The 20,628-nt window shown below is 45.5% G+C and overlaps 1 protein-coding gene across 1 annotated transcript; it reads left to right on the top strand.

The window, feature by feature from the left end:
* The first annotated feature begins 1,544 nt into the window (after positions 1–1,544).
* On the top strand, positions 1,545–14,216 carry LOC119285840 (receptor protein kinase TMK1-like). Its single transcript, XM_037565171.1, has 2 exons — positions 1,545–3,867; positions 13,377–14,216. The coding sequence occupies exons 1-2, from the start codon at positions 1,641–1,643 to the stop codon at positions 13,823–13,825; spliced, it is 2,676 nt and encodes an 891-aa protein (XP_037421068.1). The 5' UTR covers positions 1,545–1,640; the 3' UTR covers positions 13,826–14,216.
* Positions 14,217–20,628: the final 6,412 nt, after the last annotated feature.

The raw sequence follows: 20,628 nt of genomic DNA, 5'->3' as shown, positions 1-20,628 counted from the left end.
TTACCTATAAGCTTAAATAGTCTTGATCGCGAGGGTGTGAGATTACTGAGTCCCCGTGACTCACAGATACTTCCAAAACCAGCTTGCGGGTGCCGTTGAACCGTGCAGGTGACGCAACCAAGCTCAAGGAGGAGCTCGATGAAGATTGTGTTCGCTATATTGTTCCGTTTCCAGTTGATCAGTAGTGGAGCCTAGTTGGGACGATCGGGGATCTGTGTAGCATTTGGGGTAGTCTTCTTTTATTTTGGTTCCGTAGTCGGACCTTGTGTGTATCTGGATGATGTAATGCTTTATTCATGTATTGTGTGAAGTGGCGATTGTAAGCCAACTATGTATCTCTTTTCCCTTATGTATTACATGGGTTGTTGTGAAGATTACCTCACTTGCGACATTGCTTTCAATGCGGTTATACCTCTAAGTCGTGCTTCGACACGTGGGAGATATAGCCGCATCGAGGGCGTTACATTGAAGCTGGCAGAGCAGTAGCATGACGGGGGAATGCATTTTGAAGAAGAGATTGCTGGTGTTGTGTGAGTACTACTACTGCTAATATTCAGTGTTGTGCAACAAATGATGATGCATAGTATGCTCTCCCTCCCCCTCCCTCTAAATTCGTTTAGCGGGAATCACTAAATATTGTGTTTGATGAAATGTCCCAGCAAACTGTCAGAAAGAATTTAAACCTGTAAGATTGGGTATCAACTTTGGATGATTGGGTATCAAGTTGTTCCTTTTTTCAAGATTCTTATTTTGATGATTATGTGCATTAACAACAAGCCAGATCATGATTTTTTGTGTCATGTAGGCACAATATACCCATGTTACCGCAAATTGAGATTTTGGATGATTGAGAGTGGGATACACGTTTTTATACAAATTTGTTCCATACCATCTATCCATATGAGTAGAAATTTTTTCTAGTATTTTCATTTAAATTACATTTTCATGTCATTGTATTACATGTTGTTATTATATGCTGAAAGCTCGACGGCATGGATGATTTTTATACTGAACAGAACATGCTTCTTGATGTTTATTGCAATTATAGCAGTTGTTTGGTTATCTCAAAATTTTGTTTACTGCTCCCTCCATCTCATAATATAAAACATTTTTATAAACTTTAAAGTTCTAATTTCATAATTGTTGCTAATAATTTAAGAGTCAAACTATAATTTCATGTTATTTGTAAACCAAACCTATCAAAATCACATTGATTTCTCGAAACATTCACGTGCACGCGGAGACCTAGCGCAGATTTGCAGCCACAACGCTAGCGTATTCGCTGTCCTGTGGATCCCAGGCAGCCAGTGTTAGTAGAATAATTACTCTGCCTTTCGCAAAAAAAAGAACAATTACACTGTCATCTTATAAAAAATAGAGTAGTGTTTCCGTTACACTCTTTCTTTCGCCCGACCCAGGTACATCATCCTCGCTTCCATTTTTTATTTTTTATTATTGCACCCTTGCAATGCACGAACATTTTTGCTACTCGATCCAATATAAGCAAGTGAACACCGAACGGATCCAACGGTGGTCGAGCCGGCCACCCAAAAAAACTGGCAGAGAGATCTAAGGTAGGGAGCGAGAGAGGAAGGGAAGAGGAGAGAGGAAAGACGGAGCACCTCGTCGCCAAAAATACCATGGGGAGGGATTCGCACCTCGTCCTTCTCGCCGTCCTCCTCTTCTCCTCCCTCGTCGCCGCCGCAAAATCTGCCGACGAGGACGTCATATTTGGCCTCGCCAAGTTGTTGTCCAACCCGCCCTCGTCCTGGGGTGCCGGCGGCGACGTCTGCGTCTTCGACGGCATCACCTGCGAGCGCGGCGGCTCGGGCCGGGTCACCTCCATCGACCTCGGGGACATGGGACTCACCGGGACCCTGCCCACCTCCCTGTCTTCCCTCACTGCGCTCAAGGAGTTGCATCTCCAGGGCAACGCACTACACGGCGACTTCCCATCGCTCGCCGGCTGCACCGACCTCACCCGCCTTGTGCTCGACGGCAATTGGTTTACCTCCCTCCCAAGTGACTTCCTCAAAGACCTGCCCTCCCTGCAATACCTCAGCCTGGAGGACCTGCCACTCAAGCCGTGGTCCGTCCCTGACGCCATTGTCGGCTCCTCCTTACTCGAAACCTTCTCCGCCTCCAATGCCTCCATTGCGGGTGCCTTCCCGGCGGTTCTCGCCAACCTGTCATCGTTGAGGTCTCTGCGGCTGTCATATAATAACCTCACTGGTGGACTCCCTGCCGGGCTGGCTGAGCTGATTGCCCTAGAGAGTCTGCAGCTGAACAACCAGATGTCGGATGGGAAGCTGTCAGGGTCTATTGATGTTGTTGCTGCAATGAAGAACCTAAGGCTGCTGTGGATCCAGTCTAACAAATTCACGGGCCCGATTCCGGATTTTAGCAACTCACAGCTAGAGGCGTTGAATGTCAGGGACAACAGGCTTACTGGTGTGGTGCCAGCCTCACTCTATGAGATCAAGACACTGCGTAATGTGTCACTGACTAATAATCTTTTTCAGGGGCCGATGCCTGATTTTCGTGGTGTAAATGTAGACCTTGCTGCTGACACTGTGAGCAGGTTCTGTCAGTCAAGGCCTGGGCCATGTGATCCGCTGGTTACAACTCTGCTTGCGGTGGCCGCAGGGTTTGGATACCCAGCTGAACTTGCGGAAACGTGGAATGGGAACACACCATGTGGTAATTGGATTGGTATTGTATGCTCAAATGGGGATGTTAGCATTTTTGATTTGCACAATCGTGGTTTGTCAGGGACGATATCGCCGGCTATTGCAAACCTGACTAGTGTTGGAAAGCTAGATCTCTCAAATAATCACCTCACTGGGGTGATACCGGATACTTTGACGACAATGTCAAACCTGAAAATTTTCATTGTCTCAAATAATAGCCTCGATAGTGAACTGCCCAAGTTTAAGCCTTCAGTCAAGGTACTGGCCGACGGAAACCAGTTTGGGAAATCAGATAGTGGTTCCCAGAGTGTTTCTGCAGGTGCACTGAAATGGAAGTCGGATGCTGGCATGATTATTGGAATTCTTGTAGCTGTGGTTCTTCTTGTTATCATTGTTGGGCTTTTTGTACATCATCGGAGGAAGAAGAATGCAGAGAAGTTCAGGCCAGTCTCATCGAAGGGGTCTGCTGATGAATCTGAGATGATGAAAATTCAGGTGGTTGAAACAAATTGGAGTGCCAATGGAAATACCGCAGTTCCAGCTGATTACAGCCAGGTGAGTGCTGGTAGCGCAAACATTACTCATCTGTTTGAGTCCCACGGAATGCAATTGCCTATTGAAGTGCTGCTAAAGGCCACAGACAACTTTAATGAGGACTGTATTTTAGGTAAAGGGGGGTTTGGGGTGGTCTTCAAGGGGAACCTCAATGAGAGGTTGGTTGCTGTGAAGAGGTGTGACAGTGGCACTATGGGGACTAAAGGGCAGCAAGAGTTCATGGCTGAGATTGATGTGCTTACGAAAGTAAGGCATCGACACTTGGTTGGACTACTTGGGTACTGTACCCATGGCTACGAGAGGCTCCTGGTCTATGAGTATATGTCTGGTGGAACATTGCGTGAGCACCTATGTGATCTTCAGCGGAGTGGTTATACTCCTCTTACATGGACACAGAGAATGACAATAGCTTTGGATGTTGCGAGGGGGATAGAATATTTGCATGGCTTGGCACAGGAGACTTTCATCCATAGGGATCTGAAGCCTTCCAATATACTGCTGGACCAGGATTTAAGAGCCAAGGTATCAGACTTTGGGTTGGTCAAGCTTGCTAATGACACAGACAAATCAATGATGACAAGGGTGGCAGGGACATTTGGATACCTTGCGCCTGAATACGCCAGTATGTGCATTTCTCATTGCTTATCTTTCATTCTCAAGTACCAATCTGTATTTGTCTTGCACAAGTTTCTTGTATCACATCCATGTTACTCTTTTTCGGGAGTGACATCACTCTTTGCTTGTTTCTTGTTTGAATAACATTCTGTTCTCTTTGCTAGTCAGCACCATGTAATTATGGAATTAGGATTGTTACTTTGCACTGGACACTAATGCTTGGCACTTCCTACAAGGCGCCTTACCACTTAGAACTGTAATATAGGTGTCTTAATAGTCAGATATGTGTTTTTTCTTTGAGTGAAATACCAAACTCAAGTTGGAAGTGGATATGTCAGAAGAATATGGCCCCTTATCTTCCAAATTAGAAGAGGTTAGGTTGTTCTGGGCATAAGTTTTCACTACTGCCAGGGAGACAGAAGAAACTCTAATTACTTCAGGCCTAAATAGATAGTAATACACCGAATGCTGATGCTTTATTGATTGTGGGAGAAGCCCAATATATATGAGGAATAGCTTGGCTTATAAGCCAACTCAAGGAAATACAATCTGGACTCTGAAACAGATTCTAATATGGACGCTGTACCTAATACAAATCTGAACCTAATAAATAACTTGTAGCAGTAAAGGAATCCTAGTCAGTTTGGGCTGGACCCAGGGGGTGGTGCAGCCAGGGCTGGGGCCCTCCAACCATATGTGGTACCCTGCATAACATCTCTCACACGAGTCTATGTGCAACAGACCCAATGACTTCTATAACTTGGAAAGGCCCATAGAAGTGAGGAGACAACTTGCCATGCTTGTGACCTTGTATGCAGCCACACCATAGCGAAGGCGAAGCCACACCCAATCTCTGACGTCAAATGATGCACTGACGGTGTTTGCCATCATAATAATGCTTTGCCCTGTGTTGCACTTGATGGACACACTCACCAACCTCACAAACGAATATCGCACAATCCTGAAGGGACGTCTCCATGGCATTGAAGCATTGGTCTCACGCCATAGGTCATCGAAGATGGTGAAGAGTGCCAGTGAGAGAGGACAAAGCGTAGGTGCCGCATCACCATCACGACAAGAGAGAGTGTTAGCGATGCAACTGCACCAAGCAATAATGAAAAAGCATACAAACTAGTAAGTTAAGAGTTAATGCCATTATTAGAATCCAGTTATTAGGTCGATATTGAGGTGGCACAGGCAGAACTCGGCTGTGAAGTCGAACCCAAGCAACTTGCTCACCCATTGTTATTGAGGGATTGCTGATAGCCGTTGATCGAGGAGAAACTTTAGACTATAGTGGTTGGTGTGTGCAATGAAGGCACGACACCAAAGGTGCCATCCCTAGTGACGTTCAACTTGAACTAGTCTGATGAGTTCCCACTCGTAGGCAGTGAGCATGGCATGGCGTGGAGCGATGGGCCATCCGAAGAAGGCAAGAGCCCACGCCTTGGTGAAGAACGATGGCAGAGCCAATCCCGGAGGATCACGCGATCTCGAAGGAAGGTCTCCATGGCTGCCATCCTGGCATCGCCGGGAACATAGTTGCGAAGACGTGGTGGTGGCCGACCATAAACAACCTCCAATGGAGTGGCACGAAGAGCGGAGTGATAGGATGTGTTGTACCAATTCTCAGCTCAGGGCAACCATTCAATCCAGCGCCCGCCGGGGGCAATCAACTTCAGTCTGCCAGGGTTGAAACGCTGAGCTCATGTGAAATTGAATGCCGAACAACTTGAATAATTCACGCCAAAAATTGTTGGGAAGATAGGATCGCAATCACTGACGATGCGATCGGTAGTCCATGGAGGCATATTGTGCCATCAAAAACCGCCTTTGCCGTACAAGCAGTCGTGTATGGGTGGGACAATGGAATGAAGTGTGTATATTTGGAGAAGTTATCAACATATTTGGAAAAGTTATCAATGATAGAGAGCATCATAGACTTTCCATGCACCTTTGGCAGGGCCTTGATGAAATCCATGGAGATATCACTTCGCACGGACGCTGGGATCAGTAAGTAACTTGGCAGGGAGGAGTGTCTCCGTCTTGCTGCGCTGGCAGACCACACAACCACATACGAAGTCCTAAACCAATTGGCGATCGCTAGGGACATGGAAATCAGCTCGGAGTCGATGAAATTCGTTTTGGACCTCCTCGTGAGCGGCATGAGCGTGCTGCAAAATCATTGTTACGGATGGGAAGGTGGGTAGCACATGCTCCTGACACCCATGGAGAATCAAGTTATTGACACAACTCTATAAGCGGTCGTGATCATCAGCACGAATACCATAAAAAATGGAGGTTAACTCGGGAGATGCATTTGATCTCGTGCCGTAGGTCATAGAAGATGGTGAAGAGTGCCTGTGAGAGAGCACAAAGCGTAGGTGTTGCATCAGCATCATGATAGGAGAGGGCGTCAGCGATGCAACTGCACCAACCAATAATTAAAAAGCACAGAAAGTAGTAAGTAAAGAGTTAATTCCATTATTAGGAATCCAATAATTAGGTCGACGTTGAGGCGGCACTTGCGAAACTCGACTGTGAAATTGAACCCAAGCAACCCCATTGTTGTTGAGTGATTGTCGATAGCCGCTGGTCGAGGAGAAACTTTATACTACGGTGGTTGGTGCGTGCAGTGAAGGCACGACACCAATGATACGATTGCTAGTGACGTACAACTTGAACTAGTTTGATGAGTTCCCTCTCGTGGGCAACAAGCTCGGCATGGCGGCAAGCGATGGGCCATCTGAAGAAGGCCAAGGGCCCACGCCTTGGTGAAGAACGGCGTCGGAGCCAGTCCTGGAGCCATCACACTCAGTAATGGATAATGGAGTGGTTGTCAAAGTTTGGCATCTGGAGCACCGAGCCTTGACCGAGGGCACGTTTGAGCGCCTGGAAGGCATCCTCGGCTTTTGTGCACCATAGAAACCCCTTGCTGAGTACGCGCATGAGAGGAGTGGCGAGCATGTCGAAGTCCTTGACGAACTTGCGATAGTAGCCGGCGAGCCCCAAGAAACCACACAAGGCTCTGACCGAACGAGTAGGCTAGTCTGGACCGATGCACACCTTATCCTTATCCATGGCCACCCATCAACGTTGATGACATGATAGAGGTAGTGACGAGGATATGACACGCCGGTCCATGAGCAAACAAGGTACTCACCTCCCACGGGAACGTGGCATGCGACCCACCACTTGGGCCGAAGTGTTAGGCTCGGGAGGCCTATATTTATAAGACGTGGCATTGGGAATGCTGCCAAGGGCTCGATTGGACTAAGGGCGTGAGCCCATCAGCAATCCAGCTCAACTCATGTGACCCTAGCTCGACCAGGTATATAAAGCGAGCTAGGGACCTTCTGGGGAGGGAGGGTGTGGACATTTTATCTAGATCATCATAGTGCTAGGATTTCCACCTACCCCCATCTTCCTCTTCGCAGTCAGGCCAAGAGCTTGTAAACCAAGAAACAGATCTCCCCGATGAGGACTCGAGCAATACAACCACCAAAGGTAGGAGTAGGGTCTTGCCTCCTCTCGGAGGGCCCGAACCTGGGTAAACTCCTTGCCTCGTGCCTTACTATCTTGATTTGCCGCTCTCACACCCTTTTGACGGCACTGCTGATTACGAAACATCGACAGTTGGCGCACTAGGTAGGGGCTGTGCGCGTGGATCCTTCGGGTGGATCGGGATGGCTTTCTTAACCAAGATCGGCTGCGTTGCTTCAGGCTAAGATCTCTTCCTCGGCCCCTTCCTCCTCGTCTCCAACACAACAAAGGTACATATCTTCCTCGTCCTCTTCCCAAAGGGCCAAGTCTTCCGCTTCTGTGCCTTGAGCTTCGAGGTCAACGGCTTCGGGTGCCTGCATCCTTGTGAGGGATACCTCTGTGGCAGCTTGACCCCGTGCATCCTGCCCTATGGAGCCCGACCGCAACGGTGTTGGGTGCACCTGACGATAGCTGGACCGAAGCTCTCGCCAAAGGCGAGAAAAGGCCAGATCTCAAGGCGACGACACCTTCCCCAACCAACTAGCAGCCTGGATGTGCCCTGCACGGTCCATGATCCCGGCACAAGGCGGTGAAGTGTCGCCTCATCCGACGACATGCCATGAGAGGCACTACGTCGTGCTGGTTCAAGGGGAGGCACCAAACACACACCCCTTTCTCTCTTGAGGACCAATGCAACGCAAATACATCGCCACGCTATAGTCGGGCTCAGGCGATGGTGGCAATCAGCGTCATGACGAGCCCAAAAGACCTTTGCGTCGGGCCCTGTATCTCGGGTCGGCGGCACCATTCCCGGTTAGCCATAACTGGGACGTGCCCCTTCACGTCTGATACAAGGCGAAGGTGTGTCACCTCATCCGTCGATACACCACAAAGGGCGCTACCGTTGTGCCAATCCCAATAGGTGCTGATCACACCACCCTCCTAGAGCCTGACCTTTGTTAAGCCAAACGGCATAACCAAGAACTCATAGTGGCTGTCATTTGTGTGGAACGCTGTCTTAGCAAGGATTCATCCGTACCTGAAGATATCCCGAGCGCATGTGAAGCTTGGTGAAGAACATGATGACGGGAATGTGAAACGTGTCCTTCATGGTATGGTTGTTTAGTATCTAGTAGTCGACGCATAAGCGCCATGAGTCATCTCGTTTCTTGACGTGGACAGGCGAAGAGAAGGCCAAATTGCTTGGGAGGATGCTGCCTTGGGCCAACCATCTCAGTGGACTGGCGCTCGAGCTTGTCCTTCTGAAGTTGCCCATAGCTGTATGGCTGAATGGCAACGGGCACGGTGTCGGGTAGAAGCCGAATGCGGGGTTCGTGAGAGCGCACTAGAGGCAACATGGTCGGAGTGGCGAAGAGGTCCACAAACTCGTCAAGCATGTCACCCATTGGGCCAGAGTCCTTGCTTCTGATCATGCGGACAGGACATCAGGCTTGAACGGAGGGTGAACAAGGGGTTGGTGATAGGGTGGTGGTGGGCCAGTTTACTGCAGGAAGAACTAGGAGGTTGGAAAGTGGGGTAGTGACAGCAGTGTGGGAAGGTGCAGATCAGATCCTGCACTCACGAGGGTGGGGGTAGTGGTGGTAGTGGCGAGTGCGGTGGAGGCATGGGCCGGCGTGGAGGCGGCAACGGAGGAGCCGTTGGCTTCCAGCTGAAACGCCACGCGGGGGTCGGTTAAGCTGAGTGCCCATGCTGAGGGTCGACCTCGGTGGGAGGTGGTGGAGCGCTGGGGCGCTGCTCTAGGGCATCGAGGTGCAGGACGAGGCCCTCCATGAAGGCTTGATCGGTGGTCCGTTGCGCCACCACCTCCTTTTGTTGGGTCGCTAGCTCCTTGAGCACGAGGTTGATGTTGCCGCCGTCAACTTTGTCATCGTCCGCCATCGTAGATGAAACAAGCTCTAATTACTCTAGGCCTAATATTGATCGTGGGAGAAGCCCAACATATAGGAAGAATAGCCTGGCTGACAAGCCGACTCAAAGGAAATACAATCTGGACTCTGCACCTAATACAAATTTGAACCTAATAAATAACTTGTAGCAGTAAAGAATCCTAGCCACTTTGGGCTGGAGCAGGAGTGGTGCGGCCAGGGCTGGAGCCCTCCGACCATATGTGCTTCCCACATAAAAGGAGAAGATTAGGTTGGTTTGCAAGCTTGTTAAGGACTTTACTCGTGTACTTTGGAGGCTACGAAAGCCTCTACAATAGCAGCGATAGCCCTACCAATGAACTAATGAGGGTTAGCACCCCTTGGCCCTCAGACCCATACCTAACTATGCTCATAACCTGAACATACAATTGGTTTTAACATAAGAGTGATAAACATAACAATCTACATTGTTTTAGTCTTCTATTTGTTGGACAGGATGCCTGTTGGAGACCATCAACACCTTTTTGTTGTTAAAAGAAAGCAAAGCTGTAAGAGTTGATATATTATCCATATAGATTGTTGATTAATTGAAATGTTTCATTTAAATAAATGTTTCGCAAGTCACTCCTAAATATGAAAATTTGTTTTGACCATATAGTACTTACACTTAATTGAGCAGCTCCCAAGGAACTAAAGAATCAAAGTCCATAGCTGAACTACCGGCTCATGACCCAAATATCCTAGCTTGTTTCAGTAGTTCGAGATTGTAACTTAGACTGTTTTAGAGTTCAGGTTAGAAACTGAACTTTCTGAAAGTTTAGGGTTGAAAAAAAAAGCTTTTCTTCATAATGCTATAGTTTTCAAACTTTTCATGAATCTCCCGCCAAATGACAAAGGGAGCCAAGATAGGTGGTTATCAGGTTGACCTAATTTCTCTCTTTTTTTACGTCAAGTTTTCGTCCATTTTGGTATTTGGTTGATCTCCAATATAGTCATCTTTCTTATCTATGAAAGGTGTTAAAAGGAGTATTAGTATCTGTCTAGGTCTCCTTACACGCATTCATATTGGTCTAGATTTCCTTACTAGTACTCCAAGTCTGTTGTAATACATTTATATTCTCCCAGTGGGCTATGCAATACAGATAAGTTGTATCCATAATATGGTATCAGGGCCTAGCTTAGGTTTTCATCGTTATCCTCCTGAATGATTCCTGACACTGCAACTTGTCTCTTTCCAATCAGATTTTTCCGGTTTCTTCCAATTGAGTCTCCCACTCGGTGTCCATCCTTTTGCTTCTCCACCAAATTCGATCTTAGAGCGATTCCTTCCTGTTCTCCTAGAAATTGCTCAGTCTGAACAATTTTGATCTGCCCACAGCCGACGCAAGTGCTATTTCCGAATCAAAGCTCTCAACCATATTGAAGCACCAGATCTCCACCACTCATTGCACCTGCTGCCCGAGGTCCGCCCTTGACCTACTGCTCTCCGCCAAGTCGACACCCTCACCAGGTCGCTGTTGCTGCCTCCTATGACGCGTCACCAACTCCAGGTCACTGCCTTACCTCCTACTGCCCTTGTTCGGTTGTGCTCCTCGGGCTCTCACCCTTTGTGTTCCGCTTGAAACAACGGGGGCATCATTGCTTCTCTGGCCACGTGTTCAGTTAAGGAACAAAGAAAAAGGCACAATGTTGTCATCGGCTCTACTGACTCTGTCTTGCACATGTGCCTTCCCTTGGTTCTTCTGTGCCTGCTCCATTGTCTCCTTCGACGACTCCCGCGGGTGGTGGCGGCCGCTCTACATCGACTTACAATGCTTGTCTTCCATCAGACCAGACCAAGCCGCTACTACTTTTCCACTGGTTGTTGTTCTCCACCGTCACTCCTCGCTCGCATCTCACCTGCAAGGACTCCTCCGCAGCCTCCTCTGCAAACAAGATGGCCCTTGCATCTGCAAGCCCACTTCTCTTGGTAGCTTGCTCCACGTGCTGGCTGTGCTTCCTTGGCCTGCTTCTTGCTTGGCTCGGTCCGCCTGCAGAGCTCTAGCTCGTGATTCCTCTGTTCCGTGTGTTGGGTTTGGAACTCCAAACCAGCTTTACTAGTTTGGCTTCTGTCTCCTCCCATGACTGTGACATCCGACTTAGGAATGATAGACTACTCATATCAACAAGGTGCACCTTTATTTTCGGGAGCCCATCCGAAAGGAATCTCAAAGTTAAGCGTGCCTGGCTTGCAGCAATTTGAGAATGGGTGGCTGATTGGGAAGTTGATCTCGGTTGCGCACGAGTGGGGACAAAGTGCGCAGGAAAGACTAGGTGTTGGTCCGTGGGGCCATTCTAGATCCTAGGTGGTAGCCAGGTGCAACGACCACGGACCGGTGGACGTACCGGTGGTTTTGGCCGGGGCGTTATAATGACTAACCCCAAGCCAAGAGTTTCTTGAGGAGAGATTCCCACATTGTCTGGTGTGTGCTGGTTGTTCTCTATATGACTGCTTTGGCCTCCTTTTTCATTGTTGTGGACCTAAACTCGTTTTCTGGCCGCAGAGCTTCTTTTGCCATCGTTTTCTTGTGCAACGATCATTGAGACATGCTTCTTATATCCCTTTTGGCGTGATTCAACATGTTTCTGAAGACTCCATGCTACGACAACACTATGAGGACGTGTATTTTGGATTTTCACTATTTTTTTTGTTTTAGGCCCCAATCTAATGTCCTCCACAACCATGAAATCCTCAACTCTCGACTTTGGCTCCCAGTTCGGGCAATGATAATTGAGACATGCTTCTTATATCCCTTTTGGCTTGATTCAACATGTTTCTGAAGACTCCATGCTACGACAACACTATGAAGACGTGTATTTTGGACTTTTACTATTTTTTGTTGTAGGCCCCAATCTAATGTCCTCCACAACCATGAAATCCTCAACTCTCAACCTTAGTGTTATACTTCAAATGCAATGCTACTGTATACGCTTTTGCATTTGAGGTGTGTGTTCCTATTGGTCTAGATTTCCTTTGCTTTGTAAGTCCGTTGCATATATTCGCTCCTTGGTCCATGCAATATATACAAGCTGAACAACAAGTTGGCGTAGGCTAGAGCTGAAACCCATAAAATCTCGAAATCAACTCAGGTCACATAGATAGCTAACTTTCACGCACCCATGTCCATGACTAGTTCTTTGGTGACATTCCAGCCCTTGAGATCTCTCTTTACGGACTTCTTCCAAGTCAAGTTTGGTCTACCCCGACCTCTCTTGACATTACCAACACGCTTTAGACGTCCACTATGCACTGGAGCTTTTGGGGTCTGCGCTGAATATGCCCAAACCATCTCAGACGATGTTAGACAAGCCTCTCTTCAATCAGTGCTACCCAAACTCTGTCACGTATATCATCATTCTGGACCTGATCCTTTCCTGTGTGGTCACACATCCACCTCAACATGCGCATCTCCGCTATCCCTAACTTATGAACAATGTTGCCTTTTAGTCGGCCAACATTCAGCGCCATACAGCATTACGGGTCGAATGGCCATCCTATAGAACCTGCCTTTTAGCTTTTGTGGCACTCTCTTGTGATAGAGAACGCCAAAAGCTTGGCACCACTTCATCCATCCGGCTTTGATTCGATGGCTCACGTCTTCATTGATATCTCTATCCTTCTGCAGCATTGATCTGAAATATCGAAAGATGTCCTTTTGAGGTACCACCTGCTCATCAAGGCTAAGCCCTTCCTTTTCTCGTGCCTAGTAGTACTAAAACCACACCTCATATACTCACTTCTAGTTCCACCAAGCCTAAAACCTTTTGATTCGAAAGTTTTGCATCCATAACAAATGGAACAGTAAATATAAAAACCTCTTTGGTCTTCACCTGGATTGCTGGAAACCAGGCGGGTTATTAATTTAAAATAAGTAAAAACATGTCATGAAATTATTTTGCTCATGGTACAGTTTATATCTAACCAATCTAAATATCTCTTATTGCTTAGTGGACAAAAGGTAATTTGACTGCACGCTTTCTGAATGTCATCTATTTTGGTACAGATGTTCTATATCTGAATGTACTTTTCCTCCTTTTTTGCACTCCCCCAGTTCTTGTCTTCCGTTTTCATGTAGTAGTGATGAGCATGCAATTTATATGTTTACAGCTACAGGGAAAGTAACTACAAAAGTTGACGTTTATGCATATGGTGTCATACTAATGGAGATGATAACTGGAAGGAAAGTACTTGATGACTCATTACCTGATGATGAAACACATCTTGTAACAATCTTCCGAAGAAATATGCTTGACAAAGAGAAGTTCAGAAAGTTTGTGGATCCTACACTAGACCTCGGTCCTGAGGCTTGGAAGAGCCTGCTGGAGGTAGCTGATCTTGCCCGGCATTGCACAGCACGAGAGCAAAACCAGAGGCCCGACATGTGCCACTGTGTGAACCGACTTTCCAGTCTGCTTGATGAGTGGAAGCCTACAGAAGTTGATGATGATGACGAGTGCGAGACAAGTGAGATGCATCTCAACCAGCAACTTGAGAAATGGAGGTGTGATGATTTTACCATATCAGATTCAGATACGTTCAGCACATTCAATATGTAAGGAAGTAAAACTGACAGTTTGCAACCTACCCTATGATGTCATGTATAAATGGGGGAACACAGACTACCGCATCAAGCGGGCTACCATTAGCTCTTGCAATCGCCGACTGCAGCGGAGGTCAGACATGTCAGATGCTGTAATTAGCCCATTGAGCAGCTACCTGAGAACCCGGTAGCTTGATTATCAGCGTGTCACTCCGCCTGCTTTGGTGAGTGCTAAAGCCAAGCATAGCTTTGAAGTTTGGTACTTTTACGAGTTGTTGATGTGTCTATAGCTTGTTCACTCTATATGGCGCGTAGTGCTAGTAACATTGAACAGCCGATCCATTTGTTCTTGGATGGTCTAGAGAAGGAAACAAGAAAGAAAGATGAAGCAAGCATCCATAAGTCTATGGCAGAGGCGTTTTTTTTTTTGAGAGATGTAGAACAGTTGTTTTGTGAACTATCAAGCACGAGGAATTCTTTTTGCGTGCAAAAATGCCAAATGGAGGCCGAGCTCCATCTAGGTCATAATATTGAAAAATTCAAACTCATACTCTACATTTCACAAACTTTAAAAAAATTAACATGCCTAGAGGCACAATGCACATGTGTATAAATTTTCAAGATGAAATACGTTAAAATGAAAGCTACACAAAGAAAAAGCCAATTCTTTGGCTTTTTAGCACATGTATTGTTAATCCTTAAAGTTCATGATTATTTTTTGTGCAGCTCGCAATTTAAAGTATTTTTTTATCATGAAATTTATACACATATATATTACATCCTTATATATATGTGTATTTTTCCCTGAGTTTTTTGAAACTGAAAAGTTTGGATTTTGAATTTTTCAAAATTAAGACCTTAATGGAGCTTGGCCTCTAAAACGTACTCTTTTGCGTGGCATTTATAATTGGGTGTATGCGGCTGAAATTTGTGTGCTTCCATCATCCTGTGCAGTTTGTTTTGCTCCCCCCGCCACCCTGCCTTAGGTTTGATGAGTCGGTGGCTATTATATTGTTTCAATGAGTCGGTGGCTATCATATTGTTTTGTTAGGCGTTGGATCGCCTAGGGTTCTTGATCTTGTCGTGCCCATAGAGTCCCCACTAATATATAGAACATGAAGATAAACTCTACTTTGAAGCAATTTAGTGTACACTAATAAAAGATAACGATGTTGCTCCTTCTCTTGTCCTATTTTTCTTCTTTCGTTTTTACAGCTGTGTGGTAAGTCTTTTAGTTGATCTTTTTCTTTGGTAGGAGCAACACCGCACATGAATGACCAACACACTTTTGAATATATCCATAACTCTTTCTCAATACATGTAAGAAGATGCAACGACAAGACGAAGCTAGAAACATTGCATAACATGTGTAGAATAAACATATAATCATGTATTGTAAAACAATGATGATGGAATTTGCATCACAATATATCTCGAAATGACTATGAAAATACCATGATAGGTAGGTATGGCGGTTGTTTTTAGGAAGATAATGTAGGTGAACATGAGAAAGCCCTCCCACAAGATTCATATGTATTAGGGAAATATTCGCTACGTCTTGAGGAGAGAGTGGGCAATGCTCGATAACGAAGAAGCCAACAATTTTAAGATGAAATGGAAGTGCACAAGGTTTTCAAACTCGCGTTAGTCATAAAGAACTCAACCATCACACTCATGCATTGCAACATTAACATAGAACTGTGCAATATAGTACTCCACGGGTGTATTTGGTTGAAGTTAACCGCCTTGCATCCCGATGTAAACTAAAACCTGGTTACTTACCACATCAAGTCCTCATTTTATTCTACTCCAATCTTTATAGAAGTGTGGGGTATGATATCAACCAAGGGGAGGTGAATGGGAGATTCGACAGTTTATTCCAAAAGCGAGTTCTTCAAAGAAAAATAGAGCAAATAATATTAAGGCAGAACTGAATAAAGGCAAATCCAAACATACACAATGACTTAGAGGAAATATACGCTAGATCGACTGAGTCAAATGTAACAACAGGCTATATAGAGGTATAACAAGGCCGAATATGAAATTAAACATATTTCATTTGGTGGAATAGAATGGTGTCACACCCTGATGAGGACATCAATACAATTGTTACACCCACAGCCCCTGCTGCTATACATACTGGACCAATTACTAGAGCTCGTGCACGCCAACTAAATTACCAGGTACTTTCGTTTCTTGGTAATGATTCTAATGTTCATGAGAATATGATGCTGCCTAAATTGGATACATTTGTTTTGCTTACAAATGAAGGGCCTAGCTTGGAGAAGGATGAACATTGGATTAAGAACAAGCATGGAGATGATGGCATGCGCAAGGGGAACAAGAACGGAGTTACAAGTGATGATTTCAGGACTTTGAAGCCACCATAATGGGTGCATGAAGCCTTGGACGAAATATACAAGATGCCACTTCATAAATTTCGTCCCGAGGCTATTATAGGTGCTGCGTCACCTTATTATTGGGCCAGGCCCATGTAATTTCGAAATACATAAGTATAGGCTATTTTTAGAGTCCGTATGTGTGGGGAAACAAGAGATAGGGTTGATTTCGGACTCCTCCACCAAGGGTCACGAAATTCCCCCCTCTTCCTCCATATATACAGCCCTTAGGGCATCGTTTAGACTTTGGGTTTTATTTAGTTAAAAGTTAGCCATCGCTGCAACTTCGTGTACTTGGTTTGTGTCCAACGACCAGACCAAGACCGCTTATGAAACCCCACTTTAATCAATACTTCATCCATATTCGCAATATTCAAATTGCTTAATCATATTCTTGCTTGTTCTTCGATTGCTTGCAGGAATAGACCTTCATGGTCAGGTTGATCGTGCTCCTGCGTGGTCAATAACCTCTCGGGGTTGGTTTAGCGATTGCTAAGGCGCAACGTCGTGCACGTTTGTAGTCGGATCGTCAAAGTCGTCTCCACCAAATCGATAGTTATCATCTCATCGAAAGATCGGGACCCTCGCCTCTATCAAGTGGTATCAAATTTCCAGGTTGCTCGGTGAGATTTTACAGTTTTTCGTAGTTTAGATCGAGTCTGTTCTTCATACCTACAGTCCACGAAAAAGCCAAAAAAAAAATTAGGGTTAGTTCATCATATCCGAACCAATCTGAGCCTTTGCATAATCTTTTTAGGGTTTTGCTTTGTTGAATTTGCGGTTGCATCGTCGTGTCTAGTTGCTGGTCTTAGCGTTAGTCTTTTAGAGTTTCGAGTTCTGGTCATAAGTTGTCACGCCGCCACCGCACCATCATCATCGCCCCTGTCACCTACCACCACCGCTCCGAATCCGTATCCATATACCACCACCAATCCGTATCCATATACCACCACCGATCCATATCCATATATTACCACCGCTGCCATATACCACCACCGCTGCCATATACCACCACCATATATCCACCACCAATCCGAGTTCCTTGCATATTAGGTGTGTTTTTGAGATCCATCTAGATTCCGATTCGTGTTTCCTTGCCGGAGTAGGTTTCGGAAAAAAGAAGAAGGGTCCGGAAACCACCCTCCGTTTAGGCCCAAAATTTTTCGAAAACGCATTTTTCGAAAAAAATTCTGGCTATCCTATTTTTAGGTGTTTCTGAGTGTTTTGAGACAGGTGCCATTATAGGAAGTTTTTTTTGACCCGTTTCCAGTTTTTGGGTCCGGGCAGTCGAAAAAACGAAAAAAGAAATTTTGGTCGAAAAAATTTCGTGCCCATCCTGTCAGTTTGACCTAGGAAGAGTTTTGAGACACTCGCCATTATAGTGATTTTTCGCAAAAAAAAAGCAGCGCAAAAAAAAAGAGCGCAAAAAAAAAGAGCGAATTTTTTTTTCCAGTGTGTGCTTTTTCCTTGTTTACGTGCAGCGCCGTGATTTTGTTAGTGTTCTAGGCTCGCGTCTCTAGCACGGTCTAGCCTAGGACCAGCACAGTACCGTCGTTGAGCGTTTATTCAACTTTGCATCTCTGAATTGATTATTGCTGACCCTTTTTGCTACCATATTATAAGCCTTCCCAGCTCCACATACATCTACGTCGTGCGTTTGACTCTCCCTGGTAATCGCTCTATCCAAGCTTTGAGAGTTTTGACTACAACGATTGCCGATCACCGCCTGCTGTTGGGTAAGAACTGGTAAGAATTTGAGATTTGCTTGACGGATTTGTGACACCCACCACCACTTCTTAGTAGTCTGTAGGATCATATTCTTGTGTGTTTCTATTTGCTGCTAACCATGGTAGGATCACAAGCCGATGAGACTGATTGGGAGAACCTGACGAACAAACAACTACATGATAAATTTCAGCAAATGATGAGTGGACAGGTGCAAGATGTGCTAAACAGATTTGAAGAGGCCATGGAGAAGATAGATGGCATGGAGAAGACGTTCGAAACAAAGCTCGATAACAAGTTTAATGAATTGCTCACGCATCTTCCACCACCACCACCCGCTGCACCTAACGCACCTCTCCAACAACAACAACAACGCATCCTTCCGAATCAGTATGGACGAGCAAAGCGTGTTCCTATTGAGGATGGCCAAACTTCTGGTGATGCTGTTCATGTTGTTGATGCTTCTTTGACTCTTGCTATTGCTGCTGCTGGTACCCAGGAGGATGATGAGTATGCGGGCGATTATGAGGATGAGGTTGATCAAAATCAGCACTGCGTGCAGCCACCTGCACCACCACCAGCAGGTCGACCTCAGGTATATATTCGTAATGGTAGGCCTGCACCTCCACCTCAGGTACGAGATGATGTCCATATTCCTAAACTGAAATTGAATATTCCACCATTTGAGGGTAGATATGTTCCTGATATATATCTTACTTGGGAGTTAGAAACTGAACAACGTTTTACATGTTTACAATATCCCGAGGAGAGACGGGTTGCTGCTGCTGTTTGTGCTTTCACTAGTTTTGCATGTGTATGGTGGTCTGAACATTGTATATTATATCCTATTCCAACTACTTGGGCTGCTTTGAAAACTGCTATGCGTACTCGTTGGGTTCCACCATATTATCAACGTGAATTGCTTCAAAAATTACAGCGCTTAAGACAAGGAAAAAATTCTGTAGAAGAATATTATCAGGAATTACAAACTGGCATGATTAGATATGGTATTGTTGAGGAGAATGAAGCTATGCTTGCACGTTTTCTAGGTGGATTAAATAGAGAGATTCAGACCATTCTAGACTATAAGGAGTATATTAATATCACTCGTTTATTCCATCTTGCTTGTAAAGCTGAACGTGAAGTGCAGGATCGACAAGCATTGGCACGAACTAACTTTTCTACAGGCCGACCTTCATCATGGACACCGCGTGCATCTTCTACTTCAACTGCACCAGCACCTCAATCAAGTGCCTCCTCTAGTCATGGTACAAGAAAACAGGCACAACCACCATTATCAGCCAAGAGCGCACCTGCTGGGCCTGCACAGCGTTCTTCTTCTTCCATGGCATCAACAGGGCACACAAGTGATATTATTTGTCGTCGTTGTAAGGGAGGAGGTCATTATGCGAGAGAATGCAAATCTCTGCGTGTGATGATTGCTACCGCGGATGGTGGATATGAGTCCGCTAGTGACTATGATGAGGAGACTTTGGCTCTTATTACACATGAAGAACATGGTGGAGATGATTCTGATCATGAGACGCAATACATGGCTCCTGAAGACGCTGACAGGTATGAATGTTTAGTTGCTCAACGTGTTTTGAGTGTGCAGGTCACACAAGCTGAGCAAAATCAGAGGCACAATTTGTTCCATACCAAGGGAGTTGTGAAAGAACGTTCTGTGCGCGTCATCATAGATGGAGGGAGCTGCAACAACTTGGCTAGCATGGAGATGGTGGAGAAGCTTTCTCTCACCACAAGACCACATCCACATCCTTACTACATCCAATGGTTCAACAACAGCGGCAAGGTTAAGGTAACACGTACTGTTCGTGTGCATTTTAGTATATCTACATATGCTGATTATGTTGATTGTGATGTGGTACCTATGCAAGCATGTTCCTTATTACTTGGTAGACCATGGCAATTTGATAAAAATTTTGTACACCATGGTAGAAACAATCAGTATACTCTTGTTCATAAGGATAAAAATATTACTTTGCTTCCTATGACTCCTGATTCTATTTTGAAAGATGATATTAATAGAGCTAATAAAGCAAAACAAGAGAAGAATAAGAGTGAAAATCAGATTGTGGCAAAAGAATTTGAGCAACAAATGAAGCCTAATAATAAACCATCTAGTGTTGCTTCTGAAATTAAATTGAAAAGTGCATGTTTATTTGCCACCAAATCTGATATTGATGAGCTAGATTTCAGCAAATTTGTTTGCTATGCTTTTGTGTGCAAAGAGGCATTATTTTCATTCGAGGACGTGCCTTCCTCTTTGCCTCCTGCTGTCACTAACATTTTGCAGGAGTTCGCTGACGTCTTTCCACAAGACGTGCCACCGGGATTACCGCCTATTCGAGGGATTGAGCATCAGATTGACTTAATTCCCGGTGCTTCACTGCCAAACCGTGCACCATACCGTACCAATCCAGAGGAGACGAAGGAGATTATGCGTCAAGTACAAGAGCTTCTCGACAAAGGTTATATACGCGAATCCCTTAGTCCTTATGCTGTTCCTATTATTCTAGTGCCGAAAAAGGATGGTACATCACGTATGTGTGTTGATTGTAGAGGCATTAATAATATTACTATTCGTTATCGTCATCCTATTCCTAGGCTCGATGATATGCTTGATGAATTGAGTGGCTCTACAATATTCTCCAAAGTTGATTTGCGTAGTGGA

The sequence above is a fragment of the Triticum dicoccoides genome, chromosome 4A (genome assembly GCF_002162155.2).
Source record: "Triticum dicoccoides isolate Atlit2015 ecotype Zavitan chromosome 4A, WEW_v2.0, whole genome shotgun sequence".
In the NCBI taxonomy this organism is placed as follows: domain Eukaryota; kingdom Viridiplantae; phylum Streptophyta; class Magnoliopsida; order Poales; family Poaceae; genus Triticum; species Triticum dicoccoides.
This window is presented reverse-complemented; position numbering and strand designations above follow the sequence as displayed.

Excerpts from the sequence above, each read along its gene's own strand:
- LOC119285840 (XM_037565171.1), top strand. The coding sequence starts at position 1,641 with ATGGGGAGGGATTCGCACCTCGTCCTTCTCGCCGTCCTCCTCTTCTCC. Across the intron at positions 3,868-13,376 it reads CCTTGCGCCTGAATACGCCA|CTACAGGGAAAGTAACTACA; the intron begins GTATGTGCATTT and ends ATATGTTTACAG.